We start from the raw sequence: 22,607 nt of genomic DNA, 5'->3' as shown, positions 1-22,607 counted from the left end.
AACTCCTTTTTGTTTGATTTAAAAATAACGATAAATCTCATTTAGTAATACATAGTTCTAGAAGAGACAAAAATCCAAGTATCATTGGTTTATGGTTAAGTCTCTAGAGAAATGTCTGCAGATAAAGAGATTTAACTGCCTTCCAAATATTATTCAATATGGAAGATAGACAACATTTTTTATTAACTGAAAAAATAATGAGTTTCACTTTTCTATATATCTGGAGTTTTCCCCCATAGGAAGAAAGACATAGTATATTTCTCTTTCTTGACCTGTATTTCTTCGTCTAATAGTCCACAGTTCAACCTGCTTTTTTCCACAAATGACAAAAATGATATTTTTCTATACTACTAAATAATACTCATCTGTTTATAGAGCTCAACATGTTTTTTAACTGTAATTAATGGGTTACAACTATATTCACCAGATAGAAGGTGCATTATTTCACACACATTGATACCCCTTCTCATGTTTTTGTGCCCATTAAAAAATACCATCAAGTGTGGAAACATCATCATAAATGACATACTTCATAAATAACAAATAAGAAGTTTATTTTACAAGAATAATAAGAGTTAATGAGAGTCCAGAAGATTAAGAGTTCACAAATAATTTAGCAATTCATGAAAGAGTCAAAGTATAATAATTCCACATTTTTATATAGTGAAACAAATATTTGAAAGTGACAGTTAGATGATGTTTTCTTGTCATATTTATAGAGTATCATGATCTTTGGCTGAGGGACAACCTCATGCAATGAACTTTCCAAACTAAAAGGGCACCATGATTGCCACACAATCTTTTTCTTATAGAAAAACAGTGTACAGAAATTCACAAAATGTGCTTTAAGGGCCACAATTTCCATTTCATTGTGAGGTCAGGGATCCAGGAAAGAAAGGTGACAAGTCTTAGCAGTCTCCCCAGGGCCCTTTCCACATCCTGGTTCCTCAGGCTGTAGATGAACGGGCTCAGCAGGGGGCTGACTGCTGTGTACATCACTGAAGCCACCATGCATCTGTGGGGAGAATAGGACACAGCGGAGCTGAGATACAACCCAAGGGCTCTCCCATAGAACAAGGAGACCACACAGAGATAGAGCCACAGATGGACAAGGCCTTGTGCTTGCTAGCGGTAGAGGTCATTGTGGGGAGCCCGGCCCCTCCAGCGCGGTGGCGGGACCTGGAGGCAAGCGTCCCCCTTTCACTGTGGGGCCGCCTGCGGTGCTGGTGGCTGCTTGACTCAGGGATATCCCCTGCATGAGCGGATGAAGGCCAGCATCCATTTTGGGGAGTGCTGCCATTGTTAGCGGAAGCCTGGTCTCTGCATGGCCAGATGCATACAGGGTGCATGACTGGAGCATGTGAAACAGTGATTGGAGGGCCTGGGTGAGCTGGCATGAGTTGATTGGCCCACTGCCTGTATATAGCAGCCTGGAGAGAGGAAGGAGGGGGAGGAGAAGAGGAAAGGAAGAGAGAGAAGAATAAAGGATCCTGCTTTAGCTGTAACCTGTGTGTCGTGCGTTCTTTCTTGCTGGACGAGAAGTGCGAGTGACAGGACATCTTCATTTTGCAATAGCCTCAAAGAAAATAAAGTACCTAGGAATTACCTTAACTAAGAATGTAAAGGACCTTTTTGATGAAAACTTTAAAACCCTGAAAAACGAAACTAAAGCAGAACTGAGGAAATGGAAAAACCTCCCATGCTCCTGGATTGGAAGAATCAACATCGTGAAAATGACAATCTTCCAAGGGCTATCTACAAATTCAACGCAATACCCAACAATATCCCAATGTCATTCTTTAAAGAAATAGAAGAGGCAATCCAAAATTTCATATGGAATAATAAAAGACCCCGTGTATAGCAAAAACACTTCTTAGCAGAAAGAACAGCGCAGGAGGAATTTCAATTCCAAACTTTACACTGTATTACAGAGCTATAGTCATCAAAACAGGTTGCTACTGGCACAAGAACAGGCCTGAAGACCACTGGAATAGAACTGAAGACCCAGATATTGAACCACAGACCTATGGCCACCTAATCTTTGACAAGGGAGCCAAAAAATAGAATGGAAGAAAGATAGCCTCTTCAACAAGTGGTACTGGCAGAACTGGTTAAGCAATTGCAGAAAACTAAAGTTGGATCCTTCTTTGTCACCTTGCACTAGAATTAACTCCAAATGGATCAAAGACCTGGAGGTAAAAGTCGACACTCTGAAAACTTTACAAGAAGGCATAGGAGATACACTAGGCCTCCTTGGCACAGGATGAAACTTTCTTAATAAGGACCAAGAATCACAACAAATCAGAGAAAGGCTGGATAAGTGGAACTGCATTAAACTGCAGAGCTTTTGTATGGCAAAGGACATAGCTAGTAAATTAATTAGGAAGCCAACAGAGTGGGAGAAGATCTTCACCAACCATACAACAGACAAAGGCCTCATATCTAAAATATATCAACAGCTCAAAAAATTGAATCACTCCAAAACTAATCTCCAAAGTAACAACCATCCCATTAAAAGATGGGCCAAAGACTTAAAGAGAGTCTTCTCTGAAGAAGAAACAAAAATGGCCTATAGACACATGAAGAAATGCTCAACATCTCTGGTCATAAAAGAAATGCAAATCAAAACAACTCTAAGGTTCCACCTCACTCCAGTTAGAATGGCCAGGATCAGGAAAACGAATAATAACAGATGCTGGAGGGGATGTGTCCAGGAGGGATCACTACTATACTGTTGGTGGGAGTGCAAACTCGTTCAACCACTATGGAAAGCAGTATGTCAGTGCCTCAAAAAGCTAAACATAGAGATCCCCTATGACCCAGCAATTCCACTACTTGGCAATTACCCAACCATCCAGAAATTAGGGCATACTAAATCCACTAGCACAACAATGTTCATGGCAGCATTATTCACCATAGCAAAAATATGGAACCAACCTAGATGTCCCTCAGTTGATGAGTGGATCAACAAGTTGTGGTATTTGTACACAATGGAATTCTGTGCTGCTGTCAGAAAAAACAACATCGCCCCATTTGTTAGGAAATGGAAAGTCTTAGAAAAAAATCAAATTAAGTGAAGTAAGCCAGACTCAAAGGAACTTAGGCTCAATGGTTTCCCTCATTTGTCATAATCAGTAGAAACCTTGGGCTCTCCTAGCAGAGATTAGCAATAGAGCAAAACCTTGATACAAAAGGAAATATAGTAGGACTTTAAATGAATGGATCTCTAGGATATAGAAACATAAGCCATATAATGAATGATTGTTGTTTTTAAGGTACTATGCTATCTCTCATCTCTTTTGCTGTCCCTTGGTTATCTCATTTTGTTACAGTATCTCACTTTGTTACCTGATGTATTGCATATATTTGTATTTGGTTATTTGAAATTGGATAGGAAACGGGGGGGAGAAACAAGATGAGGGGTCGGGGTGGGGGGAGGGAAATGGGGACCAAGACATGTGAAAGGGTATCAATGTATGTGAATTAGTGCACCTTCTATCTGGCAAATATCATGTAACCTTCTATTAATTACAATAAAAAATATGACAAAAAAGAGGAGAGGATCTGACAGTAAGATTACCGGATCCCAGTGGCAGGCAAGACCACAAATAAAGCAACTGCCAGATACAAGCAGATGGTATTGAGCAGGGTGTCAGAGCTGACCACCTGGAAAACCTGTGCTAGTTCACAGAAGAAATAGGGGATCTCGGTGCCCACAGAGAAGGTCAGGGGAAGCATGAGAGGATACGGACCATGGCGATACAGAACATGACCAGGCAAGACACAAGGACCAGCAGGCCACAGAAGTGAGGGTTCATGATCACCTGGTAGTTTAATGGGTGACAGATGGCCACAAATCTATCAAAGGCCCTTATGATCAATAGGAAATTATCCATTCCACAAAACATTATGAAGAAAAACACCTGAGTGAGGCACTCTGGGTAGGAGATGTCCTTCCTCTGGGCCTGGAGGTTCACCAGAATCTTGAGGAGGGTGGTGCAGGTGAAGCAGACATCGGTGAAAGAGAGATTGGAGAGGAAGAAGTAAATGAGGCTGTGGAGGTGGGGGTCAGAGGTGACTGCCAGGATGATGAGCAGATATCCAAACACGGTGATCAGGTACATGGACAGGAAGAGCCCGAAGAGCATGGACTGGAGTTCAGGGTCATCTGAGAGGCCCAGGAGAAGGAACTGTGGCAGTGAGGTGTGATTTTCCCCTTCCATGTCACTGGCTTTTCTCCTGCAGAGACAAGTACATGTTCAAATTCATTCACCTGGAACTCAGGCATACAATTCATAATTATTTCACATTATCAACACTGGGTTAATATCTGTGTGTGTGCACCAATTCTGGGTCTGGAGCTCAGTGCTTGGACACTGCTGTTCAGATTTTTCACTCAAGGCTTGTGGTCTACCACTGGAACTTCACCTCCACATCCAGCTTTTCTTTTGTTTGTATTTTATTGTCAGGGTAACAGACAGAGGCGTCACAGTTACATTAGAGGTGTCACAGTTACATTAGAGGCGTCACAGTTGCAATCATCAGGTAGCAGCTATATTACTTCTAGAACATTGATATTCCTTCTCATGTTTTTCTCCCACTTTCCCTGCTCTGCCACTCAACCATCTTGGTTTCCCCCTTCCAGCTTCGTGTGTGTGTGTGTGTGTGTGTGTGTGTGTGTGTGTGTGTGTGTGTGTGCTCGTGCATGGTTAATTGGAGATAAGAATTTCATGAGGCATACATATACACAAAGTAATTCTATTCATCCATTAGAAAGAATGACCTTGAGGCCGGGAGTTTGGCCTAGTGGTTAAAGTGCTTGCCTAGCATGCATGAAGACCCGGGTTCGATTCCTCAGTACCACATACATAGAAAAAAGCCGGAAGTGGTGCTGAGGCTCAAGTGGTAGAGCTCTGGCCTTGAGAAAGTCCAAGGACAGTGCTCAGGCCCTGAGCTCAAGCCCAGGACTGGCAAAAAAAAAGAAAGAATGACCTTGAAGAATTCCATTCATAAGGAAATGGAAAGATTTGGAAAGGTCTATGGTCAGTGGAATAAGCCAGACAGACCCAGAGAAACACAGGTTGCATGGTTTTCCTCATTAGCGGGAAGTAGAATGTGCCTATAAATCTACAGGTAATTATTCTGGCTGGCATTAAGCAGATCTAAATAAATAACTGAAATACAATAGAATCTATGTAGTTCATAAAATAATTCTTTAGAAAGACTAAGTCAAAGGCCAACCGGAACTGGATACTTGCAAGGGGTTCAAGAGGAGTGTGGTAGAAGAATAAATGAAGGAAATGAGTAGAATGCAGTCAAGAATGTATTGTATGTACCACAAAACCTAAATTGCTTTGCCAAATGGCAAAAAAGTCATTACATCGCTAAAATTAAGAAAAGTGAGGAAAGAGGTAGTTTGGGAGGGGTTGGTGAGCATGTTCAAACGCTGATAATGTTTGAGAGCTGCTCAGTCCAATAGCAAATCTTCTGTATAACCACCTAAAAACCATATCAAGAAAGAAAATGTCTCATGGACTTTACTGCCCTGGTAGGCTTTGAACTTTGATCTCACATCTCAGCTCCCTGAGTAGCTAAGATTACAGGCATGAGCCACTGGCACACTTTTTCCAAGGCCATTTTTAAAGTGGAAAAAGCTACACATAATAGAATTCTCCTCACTCAAACTTATATCTCTAATCAACTCTATCATTTGTCATTGGATGAATCTTTCAGAAAAAAAATGCCATTTGAGTAAGTTCTGTCCAATCTACACCAAAATAGTGGTGACAGGCACATATGGAAGTGAAAGAACCAATTTCCAACCATCTCTAAATGCAGTAACAAGGAATAGGTGTGGACTTCCCGCCCATTTGTTCATGTTCTTCAGTGACTATAAAATGAAATAAGATACATAGGATTCTTGACTAAAAGACATATATATTACCAGCCTTTGGGGCTTGAACTCAGGGCCTGAGCACTATCCCTGAGCTTCTTTTTGCTCAAGGCTAGTATTCTACCTCTTGACCCACGGTATCACTGCCAGCTTTCTCTGTGTATGTGATACTGAGGAACTGAACCCAGGGTTTCACCGCTCTACCACTAAGCCACCTTCCCAGACCCTAAAAGATATGTTCGCTTGAATTAATTAAGGCATTGAAGACTTACATGACAAATTATTTCATTTCTACAATCTCAGATATTCAGGAGGTGAAGATTGAGAAAACTGAACTTCCATGCCAAGCATGGGAAAAACAAGCGTGGGCAAAAATCTATGTGAAAATCTATGTCAATTAGTAAGCTAAAAGTAGTGATACATACTCCTGTACTCACAGCTAAATGGGAGGTATATCTACGAGTTTCAAGGCCGGGGGGCAGCCTGAGGGAAAAGTGTGGGACTCTTTCTAAATAAGATAAAGATAAAAGGCTTGGAGATGTAGCTTGTAGGTTTAAGTAAGCACTTTCCTGTCAAGAGGGGGCTAAGTTGAAACTTTGTCAATCAAAAATTAAAATTTCTTGAAGTCATTCTTATCACTTTCAACAAAAATAAAAACAAATAAATATAAATTTCAAGTCTTCTATAATTCCAAATCATTTGGAAGTAAGGGAAAATGAAAGACTTGTGGTTCAATAAAATATACTATGCCTACATGAATATATATTATACAGATAGACACATAATTGACAAGACACACCAAAAGTTGGAGACATTATTCACATGATAGTGCCTATTCCTAGCAACGGTGAAATGCTGAGTTCAAATCCAAGTAGTACTACAGGATATTTTAAAAAAGAAAATCAACATAGCCTCTGGTGTCTCGGGCCAGCAATTCTAGCTACTCCAGAGTCTGAGACCTCAGGTTCACAGGTTGAAGCCATCTTAGCTGGAAACTCGATGAGAGTCTTATTTCCAGTTTACCACTGAGAGCTGAAAGTGGAGCTGGGCCTCAATTGGTAGAGTAATAGAGCAAAAAAGCTCAGAAGACAGTGTTCAAGCCACAGATCTGGCACATGCACACACACACATACACTGGAGATATTAAAAACGGACATGTTTGTTAGGAATGAAAAAGAATCAATACATTGAGATCCACGTTTGCCTTGGGGACACGATGGATTAAGTAGTTGTAAACCCCACGTTTCTCTCCATGTCAAGAGGCCATTCTGTACAGGAGTCTCCCCAGGGCTCCTTTCACATCCTGGTTCCTTAGGCTGTAGATGAAGGGGTTCAGCATGGGAGTGACCACTGTGTACATCACTGAGGCCACCATGCTTCCATAGGAGGAGGAATTGTTCAGGGCAGAACTGAGATACACCCAACACGCCGTCCCATAGAACAAGCAGACCATGCAGAGGTGAGAGCCACAGGTGGAAAAGGCTCTGTGCTTACCCACAGAGGAAGACATTCTCCATAAGGAGGAGATGATCTTAGAGTAAGAGAAGACTATGCCAGAGAGAGGAAACATACCTGCCAGGATAGTCATCGCATACATAAATACGCTATTGACAAGGGTATCAGAGCTGGCCATCTCGAGAACCTGGGCCAGTTCACAGAAGAAGTGGTGGATTTTGGTGACTGTGGGGAAATTGAGTTGCTTCATTAACAAAACATGTATCAGAGAAACCCAGATCATGATGATCCAAGATAGCAGAAGCAAGAGGTCAAGAGAGAGGGGCTCATGATGAGTGGGTAATTCAGGGGGTGACAGATGGCCACAAAGCGGTCATAGGCCATCACAGTCAGTAGAAAATTATCCAATCCAATAAACATATTTAAAAAATATATCTGTGTCAGGCACTCTGGATAGGAGATGTCTTTATTCTGTTCTTGGAGGTTCACCAGCATCTTGGGGACAGTGGTAGAGATAAAACAGATGTCCAGGAAGGAGAGGCTGGAGAGGAAGAAGTACATGGGGGTGTGGAGGTGGGGGTCAGAGGTAACGGCCAGGATGATGAGCAGATTTCCAAGCACGGTGACCAGGTACGTGGACAGGAAGAGCTCAAAGAGGATGGGCTGGAGTTCGGGATCCTCTGAGAGGCCCAGGAGCTGAAATTCTAAGACACTTGTGAGATTGTTTTGTTTCTGCATTGTTTCCACACACTCATTGAAAAACAATCAATTGGCAAAGGGAAACAAATGGATAGGCAGACAAGGTTCTGCCTACTTTAAATGCAAAGTTCACAAGATGAAAATCACACTTGTGGGGCCAAATGTTCAGAAATATGTCTTCAGTGTGACAAATTCAATCCTTTCACCCTTGACTGCTTTCCTAACCGAATAGTTTTGTACACATCTATTTTAGGGTGTTCAGACGTTAGACGTTCTAGAATACAAAAGATAACAGGATCATAAAAGACAAATACATATATTATATATATTTACCTATATATACACATTACATATTCAGACACATAACACAATGAAATTTAATTCATCCACCAGGAAGAGTTGCAAAGAAATGGATGGACCTGGAAAAGATTATGCTAAGTGAAGTAAGTCAGAGAGACAAAGGACACAGATTCTTCCTTATGTATGGAAGTTAGATCTAATTTATAAGTATATGTGGAGATACCTCAGGTCATGAGCATATTATGTACAATGGAACATGCATGGAAAATTCAATTGGTATGATTCCACTGAAGAGCTAAGAACTACAGTCTTACAAAATAAATACCAGGAATCTGGAATTCGAGGTTTCAGTGATGGCTGAGGTCAAGGGCAAATATAATCCTAATATTCAATGACTGTATAAAATATATAATACATACACATATATATTATTCTGTATATATTCCATATATATATATATATATATATGGAATCAGGTAGCTTGAGAGGAGGGGTGGGGTTAAGTAAGATGTGGAGAATGATGGAAGGGAAACATTGATGAAAGTGCATTGTAGTCATAAACTGACTTGTTGAATAGAAACTCCTTTGTATGCCTATATAAACATGATTTTTAAAATTGATCGTGAGGAATATAAAACATTCTCTTTTTAGCTGGGTACCTATGAGTGTGTGAGGGGACCAAAAGGGAGGATCTGTGGGGGAGGTTCAATATGGTTGAAGCCTTCTATACACATGTAGGAAATTAGAAAAACTAAACCTGTTGCATTTTTTTTTCAGGAAGTTGGGCAGGAGCCTAAGCAGGAGAGAAAGAAGGGATGGATTGGATATCAGGGAATATTATATTCATATATAAAAATATCACAATTGAATAGCTCAATGAAATATCACAATATAACATATGCTAAGAGAAATGTGAAAAAAAGACATCCGGCAATAAAAGGGCCCAGTGAAATTATTGATTTCATAGCAAGACAATAATTCATATGGACGTGGAAGAAGAGATTTCAAAGGCAGAGAGGCACAAAGATCTCTTAATCATGATTCAGAAGTTAGGGCTGACTGCTTCCTCCTCCTCCTCCTCCTCCTCCTCCTCCTCCTCCTCCTCCTCCTCCTTCTCCTCCTCCTTTTCCTCCTCCTTTTTGTCTTCTTCAAAATCCTCTCAGTAAGTAGGACAATAGTGAAGGACCCATTTGCTCTTTCAAGTGAGATATTCAATGGACATAGAAAACCAGAAAAAAAAAATTCTTGCATCCAGAGCTGATGGCTCAGTCCTGTATTCCAGCTACTAAGAACACTAAGATCTGGAGCTCAAGGGTCAAAGCCAGCCCAGTCGGAAAAGTCCGTAAGACTTTTATCTCCAATTAGTCAGCCAAAAGCCAGAAGTGGCTTTTGAAATGTAGTTCAATTAGTCAACTAAGAAACACAATTAGGAGTGAGAAGCCTTGACTTCAATTCCCAGTACTGGCAGAGAAAGAAAAAGACAGAAAGAAATTGAGCAAGAAAGGAAGAAAGGGAGGAAAGAAAGAAGGAGGAAACAGCAAGAGGGAAATGGGGACCATGTCATAAGAAACGGTATCAATGTTTGTGAAGTTATGCACCTTCTATTTGGTGAATATAATGTAACCTTTCTATTAATCACAATTAAAAAAAAGAAAGAGAGAAAGAATGGTATGAATGGAGAAAGAACAACAGGAAGAAAGGAAGGAAGGAAAGAGAAAGAAAGCCAGGAAAGAGCAAGCTGTGGAGGGTTAAGGAGGTGAAATGAGAGGAAAAGAATTTTGGTCAAGTTTCAAGGTTTCTGGTTTCTTCAAATACTAAGAACCTAACGTTGACAGTTCTCCATCTATAGCTATTCATATTGATTTTCGTGAGTCTGGTTATCCAAACTCACATTTGTCATCAAAACAAACAAATAGAACTTTCAACACCCCTGCTAAAATTCATCTATGAACACTTACTGGGTTCAGGTCTTCTCTTTCTGGTCATCACCAAGGAGTGTTTATCTAAAGACCCGCCCAGGCTTATAGCCCAGAGAACATTCTAGGCCTGTGAATTCCAGGCCTGTGTTTATGATGTCAGAGATATGTAGTCATGAGAGGACTCTGGTAGGTGTAGAAACAACTGTACAGGAGCCATGGAAGGGAACGCATAGAAGAAAAGGCTGATAAGTGAGCTTATATGACCCTGAAGGCTCAAGGCCCAGAGCTTACCATTAGTGAAATTGGTTATCTTATTATAGGGTCAAATCTCTAAGGAATTCTACCATTACTAGAGAAAGAATTACCAATAATATATTTTTTTACAGTAGATTCATGATTCTTCCATTCCTTGGAATAGATTAGATCTAATTTTTCCCCTTTTCAAATTTCTGCTAACTTTTAAACGCTTATCATTTCTTACTTGTCTTCATTCAGTCAGTCATTCTTCCATTGCTGGGGTTTGGACACAGGGCCTCATTCTTACAAGAAAAGCATTTTCGTACTGGAAACATGCTCTTAGATCTTTCTGCTTTATTTTTTTTCAGATAGCATCTTGTAATTTTTGTTCAGGAGCAACTTCTAAAAGTGATCCTCTTATCTCAGTTCAAAGCCAATCCCAGACACTAAAAAGTCCTTGAGACACTTATCTCCAATTAATCACCAGAAAATCGCAAGTGGTGCTTTTGTTCCAGGGGTAGGGAGATACCCTGGGCTCAGGGACAACACCCAGGCCCATAGACCAAATCCCATGACCAGAAAAAATATATGATCCTGTTAAACCTCCCACATAGCTGAGATTACAGGCATGCACCATACACAGCACGCTGAGTTTCATTTTAATGTTCACTTTTATTAGGGTAAAAATAGACATAGAAAACATACAATTTTCACTAACTAAAATACAAGTTGCCTAATATTTATCAAATTTATATTTTTGCAAACCTATCACCATCAAATATCCAGGAACATGTTTTATAGCTGAAATTTCTAATAATTTTAAAACTTGGTTTTAAAAACTTGGGTTATCACACAAACCAAACCTGAGAACCATAATTTCACCATGAACATTATGAGAAATTAAAATTCTGGAACTGCAATAATAGATTGCTTTGATCAGAGGGTTTTTTTTCCTGGTATGTGTGCATGTGTGTGTGTGTGCCAGTACAGTGGCTTTAACTCATGGCAAGGAGCTTGAACTCAGGCACTGGGTATTCTTTAGTATTTTTGACCAAGGCTGGTACTACACTGATTGGAACATAGCTTCCCTTTGCCTTGTTGCTGGTTCATTGGAAATAAAGCCCCAGCCATTGTTGACCCATACTATCTGTATCTTGAGACTTCCAGTCAACCTTCACCAGATACATCCTGTTATGATTACACTAACCCAATAACCTGTAGATAACGAAGTGTGGGATTTGTTGTTGTGAAACCCCTCAGCATATTTGCTGCCCTTACACAACAACTTCTTTTTTTCTTAAAAAATATTTTTATTGATCTTTTACCATACAAAATTCATTTGAATACAAAATGTATTCAATTTACATCCATTTGAAGTGGTAAGATCACAGCTAGAGAACAGTCACCCTGTAACAAATCTATTTACAAAATCCATCCTAAAAACTTTTTTTTTACATTATATTATATGTTTCCTTTTTTCTATTTTTTTAAAGTAGCAAACAACACAAAACTAAACTAATTAGTAGTTTGCCTATTCCCAAGTATTTCTCCCAAGAAATACTTTTACAAAATCATGTACCCCACAGGAAATTTAAGCAATTCCCACACCTGACAATTGCCAGTCACCTTATCCCGAAAGGCGTCTTCCTTCAAACCCTTTCTTCTCACCCACACAAGCCTTCATGTCCAGAGTTCTTACTTCATTTTTCCTGGAAACTAAAGCTTTAAACACTGCAGTTCTATTTACAGATCTACACATACGACAAAATGAAAACAAGACCCACAACATCAACAACGACAACACACACAAAAAAAAACCACAAGAAAACCAAAGAACCAACAAAACATAACAAAACAAAAAACAAAACCAAGGTTAACACTCTCTAAAAAATTACAAACCAGCAAGAAAATATTCTGGCAGTGTTTACAAATGCTACTTTTTTGTACAAAATTGCTAAATAATGAAAATGTGAACAGAGTACATTATCAACTTAAAATGATTGCTATGCACAGCTGTGTACATGTAAACACACACCTAATGCTGTTGAACAGCTCATGCTCACACAACAAATTCTAAGACCAAAGGACTCATGGTTTACAACTTTAAAAACGACCTGCTTTTACACATCCAGGCTGCACTGTGAGATCCAGACCTTGGGGCATAGTCCTGTGTGTCAGCTCCTTCCCTGCTCAATAAACTTCTAACATCCTGATTGTGTTCTGAGTGGTCTGATAGTCCACCCATCTCTGGGTCCTATTACACTATAAACTACGGTATACAACCACTCTGACCAGCAACCTGGAGGTTCTTCAAAGAACTAAACATAGACCTTTCCTACAATCCAGCCATAACACTTCTAGGCATCTATTCTGAGTATCATGGGCCATATTCATTTCCTCATTATTCACAATAGCCAAAATATGGAAACAACACAGATGCCCCGAAGTGGATGAGAGGATTCAAAAAATATGGTACCTATACACAGGGGAATTTTACTCATCCATTAGAAACAATAAGATAATGGCATTTGTGGGGAAATGAAGAGACCTACAAAAATCATGCAAAGTGAGGTAAGCCACGTTTAGACAAATTGTGCATGTTCTCTCTAATATGTAGAAATTAGATCTAAGATACATGGGGACATGATAAATTATACAGGATTTTACATACAATTAGACCAAAAGAGGAAAGTCTTAGGGGAGAAATACAATGCCTACGTGCCTCTCCGTATTCATATAAAATAACATACATACTGAAATGAACCCCAGCATATGGAAACTAGAGACCTCTTTTTTCTTCTAGTTTTCATTTGGATTTTTCTGTCTTCTTTACCTTATATGTGGTATATTCAAGTTTACATTGTTGGAAGGATTGGGGTGTTCAGAACTGGAGGTATAATGACCGAAAAAGTATAATGGTGGAGCTCATTGGACACTGATGAAATAGAACTATACAGCTCATGGATAGATACAGGAGGGGAGAGATAAAGAGGGGAGAAAGGACACTTATATGAAAGGAAATCTATTTATTACCTGACTCCTGTAATTTCAGTCCCTCTGTACCTCACTTCTATAATAACAATGAAGTAAAATAATAATAAAAATGTGAAACATTCTGCCACAGAGAGACTTGAAGATTTCAGGGGACATTAGTATCATTATCTTCTTCTTTCTATAATTATCACAAGTCTTAAGAGATTAGGATAATCTAGACTAACATGGCTAATTATGAGCACTAACAATCCATCAGGGACCAGCTTTTACTACCAGGCTTCTGTTTTGGTGATTACAAGTCAATGAGCTCCATACATGTTTGTGCACTCCCAGCTTTTCTTCCACCAGTGAGCTGTTCTACTGTGAGAGAGAGAGAGAGAGAGAGAGAGAGAGAGAGAGAGAGAGAGAGAGAGAGAGAGAGAGAGAGAGAGAGAGAGGGAGAGGGAGAGGGAGAGGGAGAGGGAGAGGGAGAGGGAGAGGGAGAGGGAGAGGGAGAGGGAGAGGGAGAGGGAGAGGGAGAGGGAGAGGGAGAGGGAGAGGGAGAGAGAATGCTTTTCATCTGAGGTCTTAGGCATGTCACAGTAAGAAGAAACCTCTCACCTGGTAAGTCCTGAGGAGGGAATCATGGATGGACAGCAGAGACAGTGTGATGTGAAAGAAAAAGGGAGCATTGATAGCTAGAGAAAGGCTATGGGGATGAGTGAATGAACTGCTGAAAACACAGAGCTGAGTCTAGGCATGGGGCCATACATGACAGCTCATATCTTTGTGTGGTTATCTTACTGAATTATGCAGATTCATGGGACAGTCTGACTCCCAACAGAAAAAAATAGCCTTTCATGATGTTCTGTTTTCTTTCATCTTCCTCTGTTTTCTGACATTTACCTTCTCAGTCCTTATGGAATGTTCCTAAAACAGCTTAAGATTTACTGGGTTTGTTTCCTCATCTGTGCTTGCTTAAAGTCTGAGCTGGATATCATGCCTCAGGCTTGTAAACTTAGCTTCTCAGGAGTCTGATATTTGAGCATTGTAATTCAAAAGCCATGTCTTCCCAAGACTCGTATTTCCAGTGGACCACCTAAAAGCAAGAAGCAATGGTGTGGCTCAAGTGATAGAGCTCCAGCTTTGAACACAAAAGCTCAGGAATAATACCTAGACCTTGAATAAAAATACCAAAACTGACATAAGAGAAAAAAAAGTATGAGCATCATATAAGTTAGTAAGAAAAGAGTTTTAATTTTGTCAGGTTTACCATAAATGATAAATATATCAGAAAGTTAATAATTTACATGTGAATATTTGAAAGAGGACAGAACTGAATAGAAGTAGGAAAACCGAGGAGCTGGGTGAGATTGGGACAAAGGAGAATGAAAGAGGTGACATTAATCAAGATGAATTGTACTTACAAACTGACATGTTGAACTGGAATACTTTGGGTGTGTGTGTGTGTGTGTGTGTGTGTGTGTGTGTGTGTGTGTGTGTGTCATGGGGCTTGAGCTACGGGTTGGGCACTATCACTTAGCTATTTCACACAAGGCTGCTGCTCTATTACTTTAGCTATACCTGTTCTAGTTTTTGGTGGTTAATTAGATAGAAGACTCACTGGCTTCCCTGTCTATCCAAGTGTCTTGTCAAGTACGTGTCTATCTGTATAATACATATTTATGTAGTCATAGTATATTTTATTGAACCACAAGGTCTTTCATTTTCCCGTACTTCCAAAACATTTAGAATTTATAGAAGACTTGAAATTTTTTTTACTGAAAGGTTGATAAGCAGGACTTCAAGAAATTTTCAGTTTTAAATTGACAGAGTTTAAACTTATCCCCACCCTTGACAGGCAAGTGCTTAAGCTTTCAAGATACATCTCCAAGCCTTTTATCTTTATCGTATTATTTAGAGAGGTCCTACATTTTTCCCGCAGGCTGGCCCTTGGCCTTGAAACTCCTAGCTATACCTCCATTTAGCTGTAAGTACAGGAGTATGTGTCACTACTTTTAGCTTATTAATTGACATAGATTTTCACCTTACATATATATATATATATATATTTGTTTGTTTTTGCGCATACGTATTTTTTCCCATGCTTGGCCTGGAAGTTCAGTTTTCTCAATCTTCACCTCCTGAATATCTGAGATTGTAGAAATGAAATAATTTGTCATGTAAGTCTTCAATGTCAATTAATTCAAGCGAACATATCTTTTAGGGTCTGGGAAGGTGGCTTAGTGGTAGAGCGGTGAAGCCCTGGGTTCAGTTCCTCAGTACCACATACACAGAAAAAGCTGGAAGTGATACTGTGGGTCAAGAGGTAGAACACTAGCCTTGAGCAAAAGGAAGCTCAGGGATAGTGCTCAGGCCCTGAGTTCAAGCCCCAAGGGCTGGTAATATATATGTCTTTTAGTCAAGAATCCTATGTATCTTATTTCATTTTATAGTCACTGAAGAACATGAACAAATGGGCGGGAAGTCCACACCTATTCCTTGTTACTGCATTTAGAGATGGTTGGAAATTGGTTCTTTCACTTCCATATGTGCCTGTCACCACTATTTTGGTGTAGATTGGACAGAACTTACTCAAATGGCATTTTTTTCTGAAAGATTCATCCAATGACAAATGATAGAGTTGATCAGAGATATAAGTTTGAGTGAGGAGAATTCTATTATGTGTAGCTTTTTCCACTTTAAAAATTGCGTTGGAAAAGGTGTGCCAGTGGTTCATGCCTGTAATCTTAGCTACTCAGGCAGCTGAGATGTGAGATTAAAGTTCAAAGCCTACCAGGGCAGTAAAGTCCATAAACATTTTCTTTCTTCCTTTTTTTTTTTTGCCAGTCCTGGGCTTGAGCTCAGGGCCTGAGCACTGTCCTTGGACTTTCTCAAGGCTTGAGCTCTACCACTTGAGCCTCAGCACCACTTCCGGCTTTTTTCTATGTATGTGGTACTGAGGAATCGAACCTAGCAGGTATGCTAGGCAAGCACTTTAACCACTAGGCCAAACTCCCAGGCCAAATTTTCTTTCTTGATATGATTTTTAAGTGGTTATACAAAGGATTTGCTATTGGACAGAGCAGCTCTCAATCAATATCACCATTTGAACATTCTCACCAACTCCTCCCAAACTACCTCTTCCTTCACTTTTCTTAATTTTAGTGATGTCTTCCCTCACTTTTTTTAATTTTAGCGATGTAATGACTTTTTTGCCATTTGGCAAACCATTTAGGTTTTGTGGTACATATAATACTCTCTTGATGGCATTCTACTCATTTCCTTCATTTCTTCTTCTACCACTCTCCTCTTGAACCCCTTGCAAGTATCCAGTTCCAGTTGGCCTTTGACTTAGTCTTTCTAAAGAATTATTTTATGTATCTAGGTTTTGCTCTGTTGCAAATCTCTGCTAGGAAAGGCCAAGGTTTCTACTGATTGAGACAAATTAGTGAAAGCATTGAGCCTATCTTCCTTTGAGTCTGGCTTACTTCACTTAATATGATTTTTTCTTAGTCTTCCATTTCCTAACAAATAGGGCAATGTCATTCTTTCTGACAGCTGCATAGAATTCTATTGTGTATAAATACCACATCTTGTTGATCCAATCATCAACTGAGGGACATCTGGGTTGGTTCCATAGCTTTGCTATGGTAAATAATGCTGCAATGAACATTGTTGTGCTAGTGGATTTAATATGTCCTTGTTTCTGGATAATTGGGTAAATGCCTAGTAGTGGAATTGCTGGGTCATAGGGGAGCTCTATGTTGAGTCTTTTGAGGAACTGCCATAAGGCCATATAGTATGATGCTAAATGAAAGGAACTCTAGGATATAGAAACAAAAGCCATATAATGAATGATTGTTGTCCTTAATGTACTATGTTATCTCTCATCTCTTTTGCTGTCCCTTGGTTATCTCATATTGTTACAGAATCTCACTTTGTTATCTGATATATTGCATATATTTGTATTTGGTTATTTGAAATTGGATAGGGAAGGGGGAAAACAAGATGAGGGGTGGGGGTGGAGGGGAGGGAAATGGGGACCGAGACTTGAGAAAGGGTATCAATGTATGTGAATTAATGCACCTTCTGCCTGGCAAATATAATGTAACCCTTCTATTAATTACAATAAAATATATGAAAGTAAAAAAGAATTATTTTATGATCTACATAGATTCTATTGTATTTCAGTTATTTATTTAGATCTGCTTAATGCCAGCCAGAATAATTACCTGTAGATTTATAGGCACATTCTACTTCCCCCTGATGAAGAAAACCATGCAATCTGTGTTTCTCTGGGTCTGTCTGGCTTATTCCACTGAACATAGACCTTTCCAAATCTTTCCATTTCCTTATGAATCGAATTCTTCAAGGTCATTCTTTCTAATGGATGAAGGGAATTACTTTGTGTATATGTATGCCTCATGAAACTCTTATCTCCAATTAACCATGCGCGCGCGCGCACACACACACACACACACACACACACACACACACACGAAGCTGGAAGGGGGAAACCAAGATGGTTGAGTGGCAGAGCAGGGAAAGTGGGAGAAAAACATGAGAAGGAATATCAATGTTCAAGAATAATATAGCTGCTACCTGATGATTGCAACTGTGACGCCTCTAATGTAACTGTGACACCTCTAATGTAACTGTGACGCCTCTGTCTGTTACCCTGACAATAAAATACAAACAAAAGAAAAGCTGGATGTGGAGGTGAAGTTCCAGTGGTAGCCCACAAGCCTTGAGTGAAAAATCTGAACAGCAGTGTCCAAGCACTGAGCTCCAGACCCAGAATTGGTGCACACACACAGATATTAACCCAGTGTTGATAATGTGAAATAATTATGAATTGTATGCCTGAGTTCCAGGTGAATGAATTTGAACATGTACTTGTCTCTGCAGGAGAAAAGCCAGTGACATGGAAGGGGAAAATCACACCTCACTGCCACAGTTCCTTCTCCTGGGCCTCTCAGATGACCCTGAACTCCAGTCCATGCTCTTCGGGCTCTTCCTGTCCATGTACCTGATCACTGTGTTTGGAAATCTGCTCATCATCCTGGCAGTCACCTCTGACCCCCACCTCCACACCCCCATGTACTTCTTCCTCTCCAATCTCTCTTTCACCGATGTCTGCTTCACCTCCACCACCATCCTCAAGATGCTGGTGAACCTCCAGACCCAGAGAAAGGACATCTCCTACCCAGAGTGCCTCACTCAGGTGTTTTTCTTCATAATGTTTTGTGGAATGGATAATTTACTATTGGTCATAATGGCCTTTGATAGATTTGTGGCCATTTGTCACCCATTAAACTACCAGGTGATCATGAACCCTCACTTCTGTCGTCTGCTGGTCCTCGTGTCTTGGCTCATCGTATTCTGTGATGCCATGCTCCATATCCTGCTCATGGTTCGCCTGACCTTCTCCATGGGCACCGAGATTCCCCATTTCTTCTGTGAACTAGCTCAGGTTCTCCAGGTGGCCAGCTCTGACACCCTGCTCAACGCCATCTGCTTGTATCTGTCATCTGCTTTATTTGGGATCTTTCCTGCCACCGGGATCTTGTACTCTTACTGTCAGATCCTCTCCTCTTTAATGAAGATGTCCTCCACTGCTAGCAAGCACAAAGCCTTCTCCACATGTGGCTCTCACCTCTGCGTGGTCTCCTTGTTCTATGGGACAGCCCTTGGGGTGTACCTCAGCTCAGCTGTGTCCTCTTCTGCCCACAAGAGTATGGTGGCCTCAGTGATGTACACAGTGGTCAACCCTCTCCTGAACCCCTTCATCTACAGCCTGAGGAACCAGGACATGAAGGGGGCCCTGGGGAGACTCCTCAGCAGAGCTATCGCCTTCCCTCAGAACTAAACAAAAGTTGTGATCTGTAAAGCCCATTTTGTAAATTGTTATATGGTCTTTGTCCTCATGAAAAGAAGATTTTTCTGATAATCTTGATGACCTCTTAGTTTTATAACTCCATTCCATTATGTTCCCCCAATACATGATGATATTGTAAAAAAGAACTTCAAGGAAATTATCAACACCATGAAGGCAGGAATGACTTATCACTTTACAATATTTGTTTAATTATGCAAAAGTGTGGACTTTTATCCCTTTTACTTTTTCAGATGTTGCCAATCTATTTGTGAATCCCTCTAAGTATGGACAGTCATTAAGTTTTATTCATTGTATAAAATAGCAAATCATTTTATTATCAACTTATAAAGTGTGTAATTTCTGGTATGTTCACATGCTTAGCAATATTAGTTTTTGTATGCCAATGTGGAGGCTTGAGCTCAGAGGCCTGGGCACAGTCTGTGAGCTTTTTGATTCAAGGTTAGTTAGTGTTCTATCTCTACTTTAGGATTTTTGGTAAATATTTTAGAGATAGAGTTTCACAGAGTCTCTAGTCAAGACTGAGCTTTTTATTGAGATTCTCACATCTCAGCCTCCTGAGTAGTGAGGATCACAATTATTAATCACTTGCATATGACTACATTATAAAATTTTTCCTGTTGGTCATGGGTCTTGAACTCAAGGCCTGAGCATTGTCCCTGAGCTTTCAGCTCAAGTCTATCGCCCTGCCCCTTGAGCCACAGCACCACTTCTGGTTTTCTGGTGATTAATAAGAGATAAGAGTCTCATGGAGTTTTTAGTGCCTGGGCTAACTTTGAACTATGAACCTCAGATCTCAGCCTCCTCTGTGGGTGGCTAGGATTATAGGCATGAACCACTGTGCCTGGCTTGAATTTTAATTTTTTTGTTTTGCATTCTAAATGTTGTTTGGCAACAGTAACATGTATTGTCAGGTATTCAGACAGACAGGTTCCAGGCCAGGGGGAGGACAGAGGAGAGAGGGAGGAATTAGGAAGGAGGGAACCATAGAGGAAGAAGTGTAAGAGGAGGAAGATGAAGAAAAGGAGGAATGGCAGAAAGGCAGAAATTAGAAAGCAGGAAGGAAGGAAATAAGGAAGGAAGGAAGGAAGGAAGGAAGGAAGAAGCAAGAAAAGAAATAGATTGCAGGCTATGGCTACCAGATAGCCAAGTATCTGTGGGAAAGATGCTAGAGAAATGGTGGTCAACAGATAGAAAATTCCATGTCAATTGGAGGAGTGAGTTCAAGAGCCTCACGGTACCTCCTCATGAGAATAATACATGATGATGATATATTGTGTATCTGAAAAACATGAAACTGATGTGAAGAATTTTCACTATCAAAAACATAGCTGATTGGATAATGAAAGATAAACCAGTCAGATTTAAACCTTACAGAATTACAATGCCCGGACAATGTATTATTATACATCAAATATGTGTAATTTTTCAGGATATGTAAATAAGCTAGAATGGCAGGTGTGAGCTATCAGTAACTGGCTTAAACCTCTCTAGTTTTTTAAATAGGAAGAGAATCAAGATTTCCTTTTGAGAGATAATGAGGGCTACAACCATCAGCAAGGATATGGAAGTAGAGTCTTCAGTGATGATAGATGTCTGTACTGAATTACCACATCCATTCTTTCTGTGAAGCCTGTGGCTTTCCTTATCATGGACAAGCTGCCCCTTCTACTGCTTTTTTCTGTACTTTATACGTATTTCCAAAAGGAAGGTGGCTAGAAAGGGGATCTTCTCCTGGATTGGCAGGGAAAATAAATAATAGTCTGGGTTTTCACAAGGCCACAGATAAGCTGCTATGACCATCCTGACTATGTTACTTGCCTTGTGTTCAAAATCAGCTCGTTACAAACATTGCTTCCTTCTTAACTTCTCAAAGAACTACAACATGGTTAAATTCAAAGAAATAGGAAAATCTGGGCTCTACCCAAGAGGCTGAAATGGAGATTTGAAGCCAATCTGAGCAAGAAAGTCTACAAGACTCTTAGGTCCAGTCAACCAGCAAAAAGTCAGAAGTGGAGGTATGGCCCAAGAGGGAGAGTGCCAGCATTGGGCAAAAAAAGATAAGAAGAGTATTCAGGCCTTGGGTTCAAGCCCCAGTATTAACATACCACACACACACACACACACACACACACACACACACGCACACACACACACACACACACACACCCGTGTTAAGGACTTGGAAGCAAAGCACATGAAACAAGACTAGCTATGTGGAACCCCTTGGTCTGCAGCTGGGTCTCATCACATTTTCACAAAACATTCACTATATATGGTAACTGACATCCATGTTATGGAACTTCTTATGACCTTCGTTATCCTTATGGAATGCTTAGGAAACCATTTTGAATGCCGTATTTTCTGCAGAGAATCGAAAAACATGGATGGGAGGGAGAATGTGATGGGTAGACACCAAATATTATATGTGATTTAGTCCTACCACAATGAAAAATGATACATAAAATTCATAATCTTTATAACTGACTCTCTAAATAATGGCATCTTCCATTAAAATAACTGATCTATCATGTTTTCCGTATGATGAAGAAACAAAGCTTGGAATAAGCAATATTACATCCATCCTCTTCTTCAACACTAAGCTGAGATATTTTTCTACAGGGTCATGGCCAAGAATTATAGATTCAAAATCAGTTACATGAGCATAATTTGGGTCTTTTTTAAAGGATTGATATGGTGGCAAAGTCACAAGAGGAATTTTCTGATCTATACAACCACAGAGGAGGAGACACAGATGGAGCCAGATATAGAAAAAAATGATTAGGGCATAATAATTGTACAAGGAGGCTTCATTGCATTTCCACATATTCATATTTTACTTTCATCAACATCAATACCTCTCTTACTTTTTCTGTTTTAAGTTATAGCTCCTATGTCTCACCTTTATTCTGAAATTTTACTGGGCTTCATTTTGAGATATATACCTATATGTGTGCATATATATATATATATATATAATTTGACTCCTATTCACCCCAAATCACCTTCTCCTTTTCCCAATTCCTTTACCCACTACTCCCCTGAAATCCCACTTTTATATTACTGAGTCTTCTTTCTCATTTTCATTTTCCTCCTCCTCCTTCTCCTAACAATTTTGATGATGATGACTGTTGTCTCCATCCTACATGAGAGAAAACATGTCGTTTGAATGGCTGAGAAAAACTCCTTATGTGTATGAACCATATATCCTTTATCACCTTCATCCTTTGTC

At 39.9% G+C, this 22,607-nt stretch overlaps 2 protein-coding genes and 1 pseudogene across 2 annotated transcripts; 1 reads left to right on the top strand and 2 right to left on the bottom strand.

The window, feature by feature from the left end:
- Positions 1 to 594: 594 nt before the first annotated feature.
- LOC150068910 (olfactory receptor 7D4-like) lies at positions 595 to 10,391 on the bottom strand. Its single transcript, XM_090330249.1, has 3 exons — positions 10,306 to 10,391; positions 3,924 to 4,239; positions 595 to 1,015 (listed from the first exon to the last, which is right to left on the bottom strand). The coding sequence occupies exons 2-3, from the start codon at positions 4,221 to 4,223 to the stop codon at positions 878 to 880; spliced, it is 438 nt and encodes a 145-aa protein (XP_090186375.1). The 5' UTR covers positions 4,224 to 4,239; positions 10,306 to 10,391; the 3' UTR covers positions 595 to 877.
- Positions 7,149 to 8,301, bottom strand: LOC150068911 (olfactory receptor 7D4-like; annotated as a pseudogene).
- Positions 10,392 to 18,385: 7,994 nt separating the features above from the next.
- Positions 18,386 to 19,348, top strand: LOC150068909 (olfactory receptor 7D4-like). The gene has a single exon (XM_090329575.1). It carries the CDS (start codon positions 18,404 to 18,406, stop codon positions 19,346 to 19,348), a length of 945 nt encoding a protein of 314 aa, XP_090185701.1. The 5' UTR covers positions 18,386 to 18,403.
- Positions 19,349 to 22,607: the final 3,259 nt, after the last annotated feature.

Source organism: Megascapheus bottae, chromosome 1 (assembly GCF_031878675.1).
Source record: "Megascapheus bottae isolate mThoBot1 chromosome 1, mThoBot2.hap1, whole genome shotgun sequence".
In the NCBI taxonomy this organism is placed as follows: Eukaryota; Metazoa; Chordata; class Mammalia; order Rodentia; family Geomyidae; genus Megascapheus; species Megascapheus bottae.
Note: the sequence above shows the minus strand (reverse complement) of the source record. Positions and strands in the feature narration are given on the sequence as shown.

Coding starts and splice junctions, on each gene's coding strand:
- LOC150068909 (XM_090329575.1), top strand. CDS start 18,404: ATGGAAGGGGAAAATCACACCTCACTGCCACAGTTCCTTCTCCTGGGC.
- LOC150068910 (XM_090330249.1), bottom strand. CDS start 4,223: ATGGAAGGGGAAAATCACACCTCACTGCCACAGTTCCTTCTCCTGGGC. Junction 1,016..3,923: donor ACCCAGAGTGCCTCACTCAG/GTGTTTTTCTTC, acceptor TTCTCCCCACAG/ATGCATGGTGGCTTCAGTGA.